General features: G+C 44.2%; 1 protein-coding gene across 1 annotated transcript; it reads right to left on the bottom strand.

The window, feature by feature from the left end:
• Window positions 1-1,201: 1,201 nt before the first annotated feature.
• Window positions 1,202-7,825, bottom strand: LOC120062750 (septin-5-like). Its single transcript, XM_039012813.1, has 11 exons — window positions 7,641-7,825; window positions 6,376-6,463; window positions 4,690-4,776; window positions 4,456-4,579; window positions 3,682-3,816; window positions 3,312-3,429; window positions 3,046-3,147; window positions 2,786-2,882; window positions 2,334-2,469; window positions 1,917-2,019; window positions 1,202-1,721 (listed from the first exon to the last, which is right to left on the bottom strand). Exons 1-11 carry the CDS (start codon window positions 7,728-7,730, stop codon window positions 1,656-1,658), a joined length of 1,146 nt encoding a protein of 381 aa, XP_038868741.1. The 5' UTR covers window positions 7,731-7,825; the 3' UTR covers window positions 1,202-1,655.
• Window positions 7,826-15,384: the final 7,559 nt, after the last annotated feature.

Below are 15,384 nucleotides of genomic sequence, written 5' to 3'. Positions count from 1 at the left end.
ACCATATTGGACAGAAGCATATATAGTAGCTCCTCTTAAAAGTTGGCCTCTTTTTACCATCCCATAGTGGTACTGTGGCATAGGTCATAATGCATTTCAGAACAAACACATTGCATCATATGAGAGAGTGGAAATCCAGCTGTAAGCGGATTTGAGTAACTTCGGCATGCTTGCACATGCACCCCTTACTGTTCTGTACCTACCCTTTCATTTGCTATGTACTGTATGTCAGAGGGGCTCAATTCACTGTAAGGTAAGCAACTGGCGCTAGAGACATTTTCAATCTAATTCACAAGCACCAAAACATGAGAAAGGTCTTTTCAACAAGTCGAAGTAGAGCCCAGCAGTAAAAAGTTAATACGTTACATTTATGTTCAGATTCTTAGGTAGCCTATTGTTCATTAGTCTGTAGCTAGAACATACAAGAAATGCCACTAAGAAAGGGAAAGCGGATTCTCACAGTTTCAAAGCAGAACAAGGTTCTCGTAATAGAGGGTGATACATATGGAAACACGCAGACACACACACTCACACGCGTTCAACATCAACAAGTATTCAAACTTTAACATCAGTAATATCGCTGTTTTACAAAACATTTTGTAATGCGTCTTCATAACCTGACAGAATATCCCAATAGTATTCACCATATTTATAAATTGGATACATTTAACAGGTCATTTATATTACATGTTTATGTTATGTCATATGTTACTAGGACCGTCAATAATATTAATGGGGTTCAAATGGACACAAGATGCAGTAAAAACACCACATTTCTCCTTGCAGGACAGACCAAATATGCACCAAAAAACACATGACCAATGAATATACAGCTTCTGTTTTCCCCCAACACAGTGCTGATTATATCCAGGGGTGAAAGCAAGCAGGTCCTGTACGGAGTATCGGCAAAATAAATAGTGGGGGTACACTGTACCGGTAAAACATGAGCCTGTCACAATAATTAAAACATAGAGATTCCAAGAAAACTGTAGGCTTATATACTATTACTTATCATTACCGCATGTTAGTCGCATGAAGAATGAGCGAACAGACAAAAACGCTTGGGTTACGCTCTAAAATGCAGCGTGATTCGACAATAACACAGAAATTTTGCCAAGGCAGAGATAAGTGGCCGAGACGGGCGTGGACAGCAGAGGACGCATTAATTCAGGTTACAAGACTTTTGTAGGCCCAGTGAATGACCATCACAGAATGTCATTCACTAAACTTTTTGGTGTTTTGCAACTGATGTCTTTTAGCATTTATCAAATGGCAGGTGCACAGTGCACGGATGCGGGAATTATTTTAGAGTTGAATAACGTGTGCGGGAAGCCTATAGTAGCCTTTTGGAGTAATTGTTTGACAATCAGATGAAAACATTATGACTGGTTGTGTTTATGATACATTAAAAGGTAGGCCAATACATTTTAAAAGTTAACAGTAATCTTTACTATTAGGTCACAGAGATCCTATTAAATTAATAGGGATTCTATAAGTAATTATATTATTAGGCCCATAAAAAAATGGCGTGCACGTGCACTCATAGGAGGTCCTCATTAAATATACTTTCACCCCTGATTACATTATAGTTGGTATGTAAGTAACATGTCTGAAGTTGTGGTTGTAGTTCAGTGGCCAGCAGATGGGGCTGTAGCTCACTGGTCCTTCCCATCATGGATCTGCTGCTGCATCTTATTTAGCATCTCTTGCATCCTCGCCAACTGCAGAGAGAGAGCAAAAAGGGGGGTGGGGTAGAGAGAAAGTGTGCGAGAAAGAGACAGAGAAAGTGAGAAGTTAGAGAGGAGGTAGAGAGAGAGTACGAGTGGTAATACCATTTTTGTCCTTTCTAGGATCTCTCTATAAACTGGAGACTATCCTGTATAGGTGATGTTACCCATAATGACATAGCAGTTTACCTCTTCATCTTTCATCTTGATGAGTCTGTCTGTCTCCACATCTGGGGTGGATAGGGACAGGATGGGGATCGGGCTTTCCATGCGGTTGTCCTGCGTCAGTTTACTGAGGGGAAAACACATAAGGAACATGAATACAGACTCACACAAGGGCAATATTAATAAACATCACTTCAGATATAAAGTATAAATCCAAGCACCTCATACTTCGGTCTTGCACTCTGTCTGACCTCTACAACAGGGTTTCCCAAACTCGTTCCTGAGGCCCCCTCTGGGTGCACATTCTGGTTTTTGCCCTAGCTTTGCCCAAGCGTTGATTATTTAAAGCTACTGTGTAATTCTAGGGCAAAAAACAAAATGTGCACCCGGGGACCGAGTTTGGGAAACCCTGCTCTACAGTATACACACAGACGCACATACCTGGTCATGTCCTGTATACACTGGGCTCTGTAGTTCTCATAGTGCACATCACATGTCACGTCTTTGAGGTCATGCATGTGGGAGCGAATCAACATGTTCCTCAGCTTCACAAAGTCACAGTGAGACTGGTTCTCCACTGAAACACAAACACAAACAGACAATCACTGACATGATTTGCTTCGATAAAACATTCCTCTCTGTTGTATCCACCAGCAGTGATGCACTGTATCCTATTAGGAACAGGGCGTTTTCTGAGAAAAAAACGGAGCCTAATCATAATGCATTGGTTGAGACATACGGGTAGATAGAGGTTGTTTTTCATAGTTTGAGTTTCAGCCATTTTTCTTTCAAAAATTTTAATAATATGTGAGGAAAAGCATGTTTCACCATGCAACTTAAAGAGTCAAAGCCCTGAGTAATATTGGTCTGTGTCCTCCATTGTTGTCACCCACCTTCCACAATACCCCATGGATAGAGTCTCCCTCTCACTCTCTGGCCCCTGGCCTCAACCACTGTGTTACTGCCAATCACTGCTAACGGACAGCACTCCTACACACACACACACACATGCGCACACACACACATGCGCGTACACACACAGGTTAGGATTTGGCATGATAGATTGACATGTTAGAAGGTTTGGTTGAGTTTAGAGTTCTTGTTCCGCTATTAACTCTATTCTTAATGTTCGGTCTCCAGTTGTGTGTCTCACCTTCAGTTCTTTGTCCAGTTGTTTGAACTCCTCGTCCTCATCAGAGTCACACTCTGGGAACTGGTACACCTTAATGCCAAACCTCTCAATTTCCTCACGGACCTACACGCACACACAAACGAACACGCGAACACACACACGTGCAAACACGTGGCACCACACATTGTGCTGGGTGAGCAACTTCCTAAAGTTCGTGCATCCAATCTTACAATCACAATGTGACACCTGCTTCAGCAGTTTTAGTCTGTCTGCTGTGTTGAACTCACCCTGTCTTTGAGTTTCTTGATCTCATTGGGAGTGAGACAGTCAGCCTTGGCAATGAGAGGAACCACGTTCACCTTCTCATGGAGAGCCTTCATAAACTCAACATCTACTGGACGCAGTCTGCAAGGGAGAGGAGATACCCCGCCTGGTCAGTGTATGTGCGTGCGTACCTGCATGCATGTGTGAGCTTTCATGGAGACTAAGTGCATTCTGACTGAGGTGGACAGTAATAACAGTGTTTGCTGGTTGAGTTGTATTGGTGCTGTTTACATAGTATCCTCCTGCCATCACACTCAGGATGTGTTATTACTATCTATACCTGTCATTACACTATCACATTCCTGTGTATGTATGTGTGTGTGTTTATGTTACCCGTGTCCGAACGGAGGAATGAAGTAGAGACAGCAGTGGACTCTGTTGTCCTGTATATTCTTCCTGTTCAGTCCACTCTCATCTCTGAAGTACTGCTCAAATTGCTGGTCGATGTAGTCTGTGATCGGCTTCCAGCTATATATATATATATATATATATATATATATATATACATATATATACACACACACACACACACACACACACACACACACACACACACACACACACACACACACACACACACACACACACACACACACGCCACAATCAGTCAAGGCTTACAGGAACTGTCAAAATAGAGTTGCACACTATATATAAGCTCCCAGTAATTCATAACCCTGAAGTAGGCAATGTGATGCTGAAACGTTGGTGGTTTATATATTGTGACTCTCTTTATTTCTTTTTCATAGCCTACAGTTTACTTTCGGTTAGTCAGCATCTCTACTAACATTTTTGGGTGTGCGCCAGCTCATGTTTACAGGAACGTCATACAAGATGAATTTCTGCTATCATTCCTATTTTAGGTCAATCTTCTAACCCAGTGTTTCCCAACTCCAGTCCTAGAGTTCCCCAACAGAACACATTTTTGTTGTAGCCCCGGACAAGCACACCTGATTCAACTTGTCAACTAATCATCAAGCCCTCATTGAGTTGAATCAGGTGAGTTTGTCTGGAACTACAATAAAAATGTGTTCTGTTTGGGGAACTCAAGACTGGACTCGGGAAACATTGTTCTCACCCTTAAAGAAGCCTCAAAGAGATTTAGCTCACCATTCATTGTTGTTGACAGCGTCTCCAAACCCTGGCGTGTCTACAATGGTCAATTTGAGCTTCACTCCTTTCTCCTCAATGTCTACTGTATGCTTAATGATCTCCACTGTCTGGTTGATACGCTCTGAGAGAGGGAGGGATGGATAGAGAAAGGGAAGAGAACCTCTAATGAGATGGCATTTTAAAATTGCTCTAGTTTACATTTTAATGTGTGTGTGTGTGTGTGTTACTCACCCTCAGCGTTGAGTAGTTTCCTGTCCTTGTACAGGTCTGTGAGGAACAGGCTGTTGACCAGAGTAGATTTACCCATACCAGACTCCCCTGTAACATGATATACATATTACACACACTGAACAAAAATAGAAGCGCAACAATTTCAACAATTTTACTGTGTTACAGTTCATATAAGGAAATCAATCAATTGAAATAAATTCATTAGGCCCTAATCTATGGATTTCACAGGACTGGGAATACAGATATGCATCTGTTGGTCACAGATACCTTAAAAAAAAGGTAGGGGTGTGGATCAGAAAACCAGTCAGTATCTGGTGTAACCACCATTTGCCTCATGCAGCGATCTCCTTCGCATAGAGTTGATCAGGAGTTGATCAGGCTGTTGATTGTGGCCTGTGAAATGTTGTCCCACTCCTCTTTAATGTGCAAAGTTGCTGGATATTGGCAGGAAATGGAACACGCTGTCGTGCTCAATGGGTGACATGTCTGGTGAGTATGCAGGCCATGGAAGAACTGGCTGGGACATTTTCAGCTTCCAGGAATTGTGTACAGATCCTTTCGACATGGAGCCGTGCATTATCATGCTGAAACACAAGGTGATGGAGGTGGATGAATGGCACACAATGGGCCTCAGGATCTCGTCATGGTATCTCTGCATTCAAATTGCCATCAATAAAATGGAATTGTGTTTGTTGTCCGTAGCTTATGCCAGCTCATACCATAACCCCACCGCCACCATGGGGAACTCTGTTTACAACATCTGTCATCTGCCCGGTACAGTTGAAATCTGAATTAATTTGTGAAGAGCACACTCCTCCAGTGTGCCAGTGGCCATCGAAGGTGAGCATTTGCCCACTGAAGTCGGTTACGATGCCAAACTGCAGTCAGGTCAAGACCCTGGTGAGGACAACTAGCAGGCAGATGAGCTTCCCTGAGACAGTTTCTGACAGTTTGTGCAGAAATTGTTGTGCAAACCCACAGTTTCATCAGCTGTCTGGGTGGCTGGTCTCAGACGATCCCGCAGGTGAAGACACCGGATGTGGAGGTTGTTACACGTGGTCTTCGGTTGTGAGCCCGGTTAGACGTACTGACAAAGTCTCTAAGATGACGTTGGAGGCGGCTTGTGGTAAAGAAATTAACATTAAATTATCTGGCAACAGCTCTTGTGGACATTCCTGCAGTCAGCATGCCAATTGAACGCTTCCACAAAACTTGAGACATCTTTGGCATTGTGTTGTTTGACAAAACTACACATTTTAGAGTGGCCTTTTAATGTCCCCAGCACAAGGTGCACCTGTTTAATGGTCATGCTGTTTAATCAGCTTCTTGATATGCCAAACATGTCAAGTGGATGGATTATCTTGGCAAAGGAGAAATGCTTACTAACAGGGATGTAAGTAAACAAATTTGTGCACAAAATGTGAGAGAAATAAGCTTTTTGTGCATATGAAAACATTTCTGGGATCTTTTATTTCATCTCATGAAACATGGGACCAACACTTTACATGTTGCGTTTATATTTTTGTTCAGTATAACATGTTTCTAAACAACCACCAACACACACAAACACACACGGCCATCAACACTAACACTGAGTCAACATTCATGAAAACACATTAAGTACTTAATATCACTGGGTTGTTTACTTTTACTAGAGTAAATGCTACAAACAATACTTTCACTGACCGGCGACCATGAGAGTGAAGTCAAAACCCTTTTTCACTGACTTCCTGTGCACCTGGTTAGGGAGGGTGGCAAAGCCCACATACTGCTTCTCCTGAGAGAGAGAGAGAAATAGAGACAGAGAGCGAGATAGAGAGAGACAGAGAGAGAGAGAGGGACAGCGAGCGAGACAGAGAGAGGGGGAGAGAGAGAGAGACTCAGTCACACTCACACAATAGGTAAACGAACATACAATATCCTCAGTCGGATATCTATTCAAAGCAACATTCCTAAGAGCTAAATAAATTAGAAAAAATGTGTCATTTAAATTCAAATACAGCTCAAATTCAAACTCAACTCAACTCACGTTCAACCCACAAATCCCTTGACAATAGCAGGGGAGAAAGGGGGAAATGCATTCATGAAATTAGAGTCTCTAAGACCTGGCGCTGCGCTTTTTCCACACACACCAACAGACACACAAACACACACACAAACACAGTGAGAGAAAGAGAGAGAAAAGTATGACTGATCTTTAACTTTTACACCACACAATGGCTGTCTATCTGGCATCTCTCCTCATCCCCTTCTGACACCATTCACACATCATCCAAAGCTTCTCCTTACTCAGAATCTACAATACTGAAGACCCCCCCCCCCCCCCCCCCCACACACACACACACACTAACAGCCTTACCAGTCTACCAAGACCAGAGTCTGGCAGCCAACGGAGGGTGACAAAGGCTGTATTGACCAGACATACATGGCCTATTTTAAACCCCAAACAAACACAAACACACGCCAAAGCAATACTCAGTCAGGGTCTATAATAAGTTGTCATAATCTGTCATGTGCATTCCCGACAGCTCCTGGGGCAAGGCTTACATACACAAACACGCATACACACGGTCACAGCATACATAGACATGGAAGAGAGCTAGTGCTGAAGTCACACACACAGAGAATTGGGAAATCTATATCAATGAGTATTCATACAAACATCTGACTTACTTCTAGGGTGTGTGTGGGAACAAATATGCCACAGTCAGAACAAACAAACTACCCATAAATCTGTCATGAACGCATCAGGACATGACTTAAGAAAACAGTATGTTCTATATTCCATACTAATATGACATGTTAGAGAGAGAAAGATGGTGTTTCTATGAGAGTTTGCTGACCTGTGTGTGTGTGTGTGTGTGTGTTAAATGTCAATTTCTCTTTGACATTGACCCCCTCTCCCTTCTCTTTCTCTCTCCTCTCACTCCCTATCCTCTCTCGCCTGTCACGTTCCAGTTCTTTACCTTCCGCCTCGCGGTTCTGACTCGAGGGCACAGCAAGCGTTCCACTAGTTTCTCCTGCAGCATGATAGCATCCATACCAAGCCAGCACGACACCAACAGGGAAAAGGTTTTCCAAAGGACAAAAACAGAGCAACCTCCTCACAACGCTTCTCTTATGCACCCCTCTACTCCTCTCTACCTCTCCGTCAGTCCACACTCTTCTCAATACACACACCGCTTTCCTATTCTCCCTCACTATGTCTTTGTTCCTCCTACTCTCCTCCTCTTTCTTTCTCCTCTTTCTCTCTCTCCTCTGTCCCGCCACGCTCTACTGCTCCCTGTTCAGACAGGTAGGGGGGAATTCTGATAGAGGGAGAAAAGGAGAGAGCGAGAGCTAGGGGGGTAGACAGGAGGAAATAAAATGGTAGGACGGAGTGAGAGAGGTAGTAAGAGGTAGCAATTTAGTGGAGGAAGAGAGGGACGGAGGGGGAAAGTGAAGGAATAAAAGACACTCATTCATTCACCACATAGTCCCTCCCCCTTTTCCACCATTAGAAAAATAAAGCACTCACTGCTACAGTAATGACCTACAGTATAGCAGCCCAGAGCAGAGAGAGCGCAAAAGAGAGAAACAGACAGACAAGAGAGGGCTAAATAATCTAGCCCATATCTGACCATAATAGTGATAAGTTATCAAAGAACAACACAGTGTCCTATAGCAGAGACACAAACCCTTTGTGTGGTTCAAGTGTGGACTTGTAAAAGACAGTAACCTGTCACACAGAGCTGAGTGAAGCTTAAAGGACCTCTTAACCCAGCCCTGTGATGACGATAGCAAGAGATGTGTGACTCAATGGCTATATGAAGAGACTAGCCGACGTCTAGACTGGACATCAGCCATACAACAAAAGGCCCCTGCTGTGGAAATTACACTAAAAGTATCAAAGGAGACGTTCTCTCATGAAATTAAATCTAAGTTTATTGGTCGCGTAAACAGTTTAGCAGGTGTTATAGTGGTGCAACAAAATGCTTATGTTGCTTGCTCCTAAGAATGCAGTCAAATGTCAAAAGAACGGCGGGACGAATCCTGGATGTTCAACCCAAATAGCACTGTAGCTGTATCAAAATGCAATCTATACATATGTACACCGGGGGAATTTACACAAGATAAGCTCATGTAGATTTAATATAGTGTGAGCTACAGTATGTCGTGAATCCAGTATATAAATAAATATGCTGTGTGTATAGACAGTGTAACTAAAATACAATGTACAGTAGTAGAAATATTTTAATAAACTATGGTCGGGGATACAGTATTCAAACACACTTCCTTTGACACCCGGGTGCTGAATGCAGCCCGACAGAATGCTCTCAATGGTGCTCTGTAGAAGTTTGTGAGGGTCTTAGGGGCTATGCCGAATTTCTTCTGCCACCTGAGGTTGTAGAGGCGCTGTTGCGCCTTCTTCACCACAATGTCGGTGTGGCGAGACCATTTTAGGTCCTCATTGATGTGCACGTTGAGGAACTTGAAGATTTTGACCTTATCCACTGCGGCCCCGTCGATGAGGATGGGTGCGTGCTCCCTCTTCTGTCTCATGTAGTTCACGATCAGCTCCTTTGTTTGGTTGACGTTGAGGTTATTTTCCTGGCACCACTCCACCAGGGCTCTAACCTCCTCTCTGTAGGCTGTCTCGTCGTTGTTGTTAATCAGGCCTGTTGACACATCAGTAAACTAGATGATTGAGTTGGAGTCGTGCATGGCCACGCAGTCATGGGTGAACAGGGAGTACAGAAGGGGGCTGAGCACACACCCCTGGGGAGCCCCCGTGTTGAGTATCAGCATGGCGGAGGTGTTGTTGCCGACCCTCAGGAAATCTAGGATCCACTTGCATAGAGAGGAGTTCAGACAGAAGGCCCTGAGCTTAATGACGAGCTTGAAGGGCAGTATGGTGTTAAAAGCTGAGTTGTAGTCTATGAACACCATTCTGACATAGGTGTTCCACTTGTCCAAGTGGGATAGGGTGGTGTGTAGTGCAATGGCGATTGCGTTGTTCATAGATCTGTTGGCGCAGTATGCAAATTGTAGTGGTTAAGGGTGTCAGGTATGGTGGAGGTAATACGGTCCTTGACTATCCTTTCAAAGCACTTCATGATGACAGAAGTGAGTGCTACGGGGCAATAGTAATTTAGTTCAGTTACTTTGGCTTGCTTGGGTACAGGAAGAATGGTGGCCAACTTTAAGCAAGTGAGGACTACAGTCTGGGATAGTGAGAGGTTGAAAATGTCTGTAAACACTCCAGCCGGCTGGTCTGCGGATGCTCTGGGGACGCAGCTTGGAATGCCATCCGGGCCAGCAGCCTTACGACGGTTTACACGCTTGAAGGTCCTACTCACGTCGGCTACACAGATTGGGAGCCCGCAGTCCTCGTGAGCAGCGGGGGCACACGTCGTCATCTCTGTGTTTAGCATGTCTGGGAGTGAGGCATCAGTGACTGTGACGTGGCTAGTTTTACTTTTATAATCCGTATTGTCTTAAGTTCCTGCCACATGCGTCTCGTGTCTGAGGCGTTTAATTGCAACTCTGTACCTGTACTGTCTTTTTGCCTCTTTGATTTTCTTGCGGTGGTCATAGGTGGTCTGTTCATATTTCCAGACACTCTACCGTGGTTAAATGCGGTGGTTTGCGCTAAACCAAAAACGCTATTTGCGTTATTGGTTTGGGTATGTTTTAATCATCACTGTAGGAACAACATCCTCTATCCACTTCCTGATGAACCCAGATAGAATGGAATGGAGAATAACAAGGATCCAATGTATTTTTCCTGTGAGTGAGGCAAAAGATGTTGTTCGAAATTCGGAAGAATTTTCCTTACATTTCCTTTGTTAATGTCCCTGGCTACAAGAAATGAGACCTCAGGATATGTTGTTTCCAATTTGTTAAAAGTCCTGTGTAATTCCTTGCAGTGTTGGTTTGTTGGGGGATGTACACAGCCGTGATACAAGCATGCACTCCACACACTGTGAAACAGGACAGGGTGTGGTGGGCAATTGTTGCCAGATGTGGGCCCATGGAGTGTGTGTGTGAGTGTCTGGGTTCAGTGGTGATATCTCAGTTAAGCTACCACTGGAGGACAGACACAGGGTTCAAGACAAATGGAGCTCAGAAAGCTATGGTACCCCAGACAGAGTGGGCAACATCAATTGGTTGATCTCCAAGGCATTCCTAATCGATTACCAAATATTTATTTTAAAAAACCAACGATAAAGCCTTGCATTCCTCTTTTTGATTTGTTTCACGCTGTTGGTGGTAGGTGCACTTGACTCAGCAGTCCTAACGCTGGGAAGGCAAAGTGTTCCCATTTTGAACCATTTCATGTGTCTGAAGGTAAAACTCTGCCTACCCGGCAGGCCCAGAGAGCTATAGGCCTTCCGCTGGCCAATCAGATAGCTCAGATCACCGTGTCTGCAGTTTCCTCGAGCCATAGACTGTAAAAAGAAGCCTTGAACACATAGCAAAGTTGATACTGTGAGATTTCAAAACTTTTAAAACCATGACTCAACGAATACAGCAAAGAGCTCCTGTTTTTAAGAGTAAGTTAATGTTTAAGTTGTATTCAGCAGTCAACACTTTTATAAGCCATAAAATGCACATTCTTCCTACTTCCATTCACGCGACAACCAGCACTGCAGCTGCAATGAATGAATATAGCAAAGTGTTTCCGATAAGCTTGCGTTGTTACAGTGCCTTCGGAAAGTATTCAGACCCCTTGACTTTTTCCACATTTTGTTACGTTCCAACCTTATTCTACATTTTATTTATTTTTTTAATCCTCAGCTATCTACACACAATCGCCCATAATGATAAAGCGAAAACAGTCACTGTTTTTATTTTATTTTTGCAAATGCATTAAAAATAATAAACAGAAATACCTTATTTACATAAGTATTCAGACCCTTTGCTATGAGACTCAGGTGCATCCTGTTTCCATTTATCATCGTTGAGATGTTTCTACAACTTGGTTGGAGTCCAACTGTGGTAAATTCAATTGATTGGACATAATTTGGAAAGGCACACACCTGTCTGTATAAGGTCCCACAGTTGACAGTGCATGTCAGAGCAAAAACCAAGCCATGAGGTCGAAGGAATTGTCCTTAGAGCTCAGAGACAGGATTGTGTCGAGCCACAGATCTGGGGAAGGGTACCAAAACATTTTTTGCAGGATTGAAGGTCCCCAAGAACACAGTGGCCTCCATCATTCTTAAATGGAAGAAGTTTGGAACCACCATGGCTCTTCCTAGAGCTGGCCGCCTGGTGAGCTAATTATTTTGCTCACTCCTCTGTGCCTCACAAGTAATACAATACATGATGTATTACCAGCGTGATCATATACCTACATTTTTTAAATATAAATTCAAAATGGTCTGAAATGAACAACATTGACAGGGAAATTCAAGCACAGCCAATATGCAGTGATAATGTATTGGGCCTACAGCCTACTGCACAAATCTCATTGCTACAGAACTGTTTTTAATTGGTTAATGTTGCATGTTTAAAAAAAATCTGAGCGGTAGATTTCAGCTCGCATTTTGACTCAAAAAGTGATCTTGACTCAGAAAAGGTGACCACTGATCTATGGTATGTTATTTTAACTACTAATCAAGCCCTTGAATAGCTGTATCAGATGTATTAGTGCTGGGTTGGAACAAAAGCCTGAAAAGCTGTGGATCCCTAGGACCTCTCTTCATGGGATAGCTCCAGAAGCTGTAATACCAATCTACATCACACGAGGGAGACAGACCAAAACAGAACAAGTTACATGATGAAGGCAGTTATCAACAGAAATGTATTGTGCTATGAAGCTAAGCTACTGTTTAAAGTAAGATATAAGAACACATATCAGATTCCAGCATTTGAAAGAAAACTTGACTGACTCTCAGGAGTGAATGAAAAAAGAGACAACATGAGCAGCAGATTTGGCAGGGTGTGTGACTGAACGGTAGATACTGCTGCTCTGGTGTGTGTGTGTTGGGGGTGATGAGAAGATGAATGGAGGAGCGCAGGGGGTCAACGGCAGAGGGTAGGGATGTGCTGGGGTCCACTGTCCAGCTATTTTTATCTGAAGTTGTGTTTATTAATATTGCCCTTGTGTGAGTCTGTACTCATGTACCTCTCATATACCTCTCAGTAAACTGACACAAGACAACCGCAGGGGGGGCAGGACCGAGTTTGGGAAACCCTGGTGTAAGGGACTGAGGATCCAGATAGCAGGGGCAGGGCAAGAGAGAGTTTTGTGTGTGTGTGTGTGTGTGTGTGTGTGTGTGTGTGTGTGTGTGTGTGTGTGTGTGTGTGTGTGTGTGTGTGTGTGTGTGTGTGTGTGTGTGTGTGTGTGTGTGTGTGTGTGTGTGTGTGTGTGTGTGTGATATGAGGTTGGTGTCCTCTGAATAGAACAGATGTCCTAGAGTGACATCACAATAGCCCTCTTCAGGCCCCTCCCTCTCTCTCACTGGCCAGCTGTCCCGCTGGCCTCTGGTAGGACACAGCACAGGGAGTTCTCTCTCACCTTCACACACACGCATGGCCTGATGCACATGCACACACATGTAAACATACACACATGGATACAGCTGTCATCATCAGTTGGATAAAGTGATATAGTACATCTTGTGAGCAGTGTTTTGGAGGCCACTGTGAAAGCCACTTATCAGGGACACACTCAGGCAGAGATAATCATCTACATTCAGGCTCCCGAGTGGCGTAGTGGTCTAAGGCACAGCATCTCAGTGCTAGAGGCGTCACTACAGACACCCTGGATCAATTCCAGGCTGTAACACAACCGGCCGTGATTGGGAGTCCCATAGGGCGGTGCACAATTGGCCCAGCGTCGTCTGGGTTTGGCCGGTGTAGCAGTTTTAGCAGCCCCTTAGCAATTTTAGGAAGTTGGCATTAGCTGGCCCAGATAGGTTCCCAATCTCCCAACCTCATAAATCTAATCAAATCAAATCTAATTTTATTTGTCACATGCAACTTTACACATGCATTTTATTTGCTGAATACAACAAGTGTAGACTTTACCGTGAAATGCTTACTTGCAAGCCCTTAACCAACAGTGCAGTTCAAGAAGAAGAACATATTTACCAAGTAGACTAAAATAAAAAGTAATAATAAAAGTAACACAATAAGAATAGCAATAACGAGGCTATATACAGGGGGCACCGGTACCGAGTCAGTGTGCGTGACTATGCATAGTTAACAAACAAGCAGTGTACAAAAGGTGTACAAAAGGGGGCGGGTCAATGTAAATTGTCCGGTGGCGATTTTATGAATTGTTCAGCAGTCTTATAGCTTGGGGGTAGAAGCTGTTGAGGAGCCTTTTGGTCCTAGACTTGGCACTCCGGTACCGCTTGCCGTGCGGTAGCAGAGAAAACAGTCTATAACTTGGGTGACTGGAGTCTCTGACAATTTTATGGGCTTTCCTCTTACACCGCCTATTATATAGGTCCTGGATGGCAGGAAGCTTGGCCCCAGTGATGTATTGGGCCGTTCGCACTACCCTCTGTAGCGCCTTACGGTCAGATGCCAAGCAGTTGCCATACCAGGCGGTGATACAATCGGTCAGGATGCTCTTGATGGTGCAGCTGTAGAACCTTTTGAGGATCTGGGGACCCATGCCAAATCTTTTCAGTCTCCTGAGGGGGAAAAGGTTTTGTCGTGCCCTCTTCACGACTGTCTTGGTATGTTTGGACCATGATAGTTCCTTGGTGATGTGGACATCAAGGAACTTGAAACTCTCGACCCGCTCCACTACAGCCACGTCGATGTTAATGGGAGCCATATTCGGCCCGCCTTTTCCTGTAGTCCGCGATCATCTCCTTTGTCTTGCTCACATTGAGGGAGAGGTTGTTGTCCTGACCACACACTGCCAGTTCTCTGACCTCCTCCTTATAGGCCGTCTCATCGTTGTCGGTGATCAGGCCTACCACTGTTGTGTCGTCAGCAAACTTAATGATGGTGTTGGAGTCGTGTTTGGCCACGCAGTCGTGGGTGAACAGGGAATACAGGAGGGAATACAGGAGTACACACCCCTGAGGGGCCACAGTGTTAAGGACCAGCGTGGCAGACGTGTTGTTGCCTACTGTTACCACCTGGGGGCGACTCGTCAGGAAGTCCAGGATCCAGTTGCAGATGGAGGTGTTTAGTCCCAGAGTCCTTAGCTTAGTGATGAGCTTCGTGGGTACTATGGTGTTGAATGCTGAGCTGTAGTCAATGAACAGCATTCTCACATAGGTGTTCCTTTTGTCCAGGTGAGAAAGGGCAGTGTGGAGTGCGATTGAGTTTGCGTCATCTGTGGATCTGTTGGGGCGGTATGCGAATTGGAGTGGGTCTAGGGTGTCCGGGAGGATGCTGTTGATGTAACTATCTACCATGAAGTAATTTCAGCCTATCAATCTAGTTAGAGTAGCTATCTTGTCTAACTACCTTAGCTGGCATGCTTGCTGGCAAGGTTGAGAGAGAGAGAAAGAGAGAGAGAAAGAGAGAAAGAGAAAGAGAGAGAGAAAGAGAGAGAGAAAGAGAGAGAAAGAGAAAGAGAGAGAATCCTCCCTTTAGGTAATCACTGATTATCAGAATCAAACTTCATCATAGACATTTTCCCTTTCCAGCTGACAGCAACTAGAGGTCCAGTGATCCAGAGATCCGTCATTCACACAGATGCATTGGTCTTCTTGTTTACTGTTGTAGCCTTTCAGGAAG

Source organism: Salvelinus namaycush, chromosome 18, assembly GCF_016432855.1.
Source record: "Salvelinus namaycush isolate Seneca chromosome 18, SaNama_1.0, whole genome shotgun sequence".
NCBI classification, from domain to species: domain Eukaryota; kingdom Metazoa; phylum Chordata; class Actinopteri; order Salmoniformes; family Salmonidae; genus Salvelinus; species Salvelinus namaycush.
Note: the sequence above shows the minus strand (reverse complement) of the source record. Positions and strands in the feature narration are given on the sequence as shown.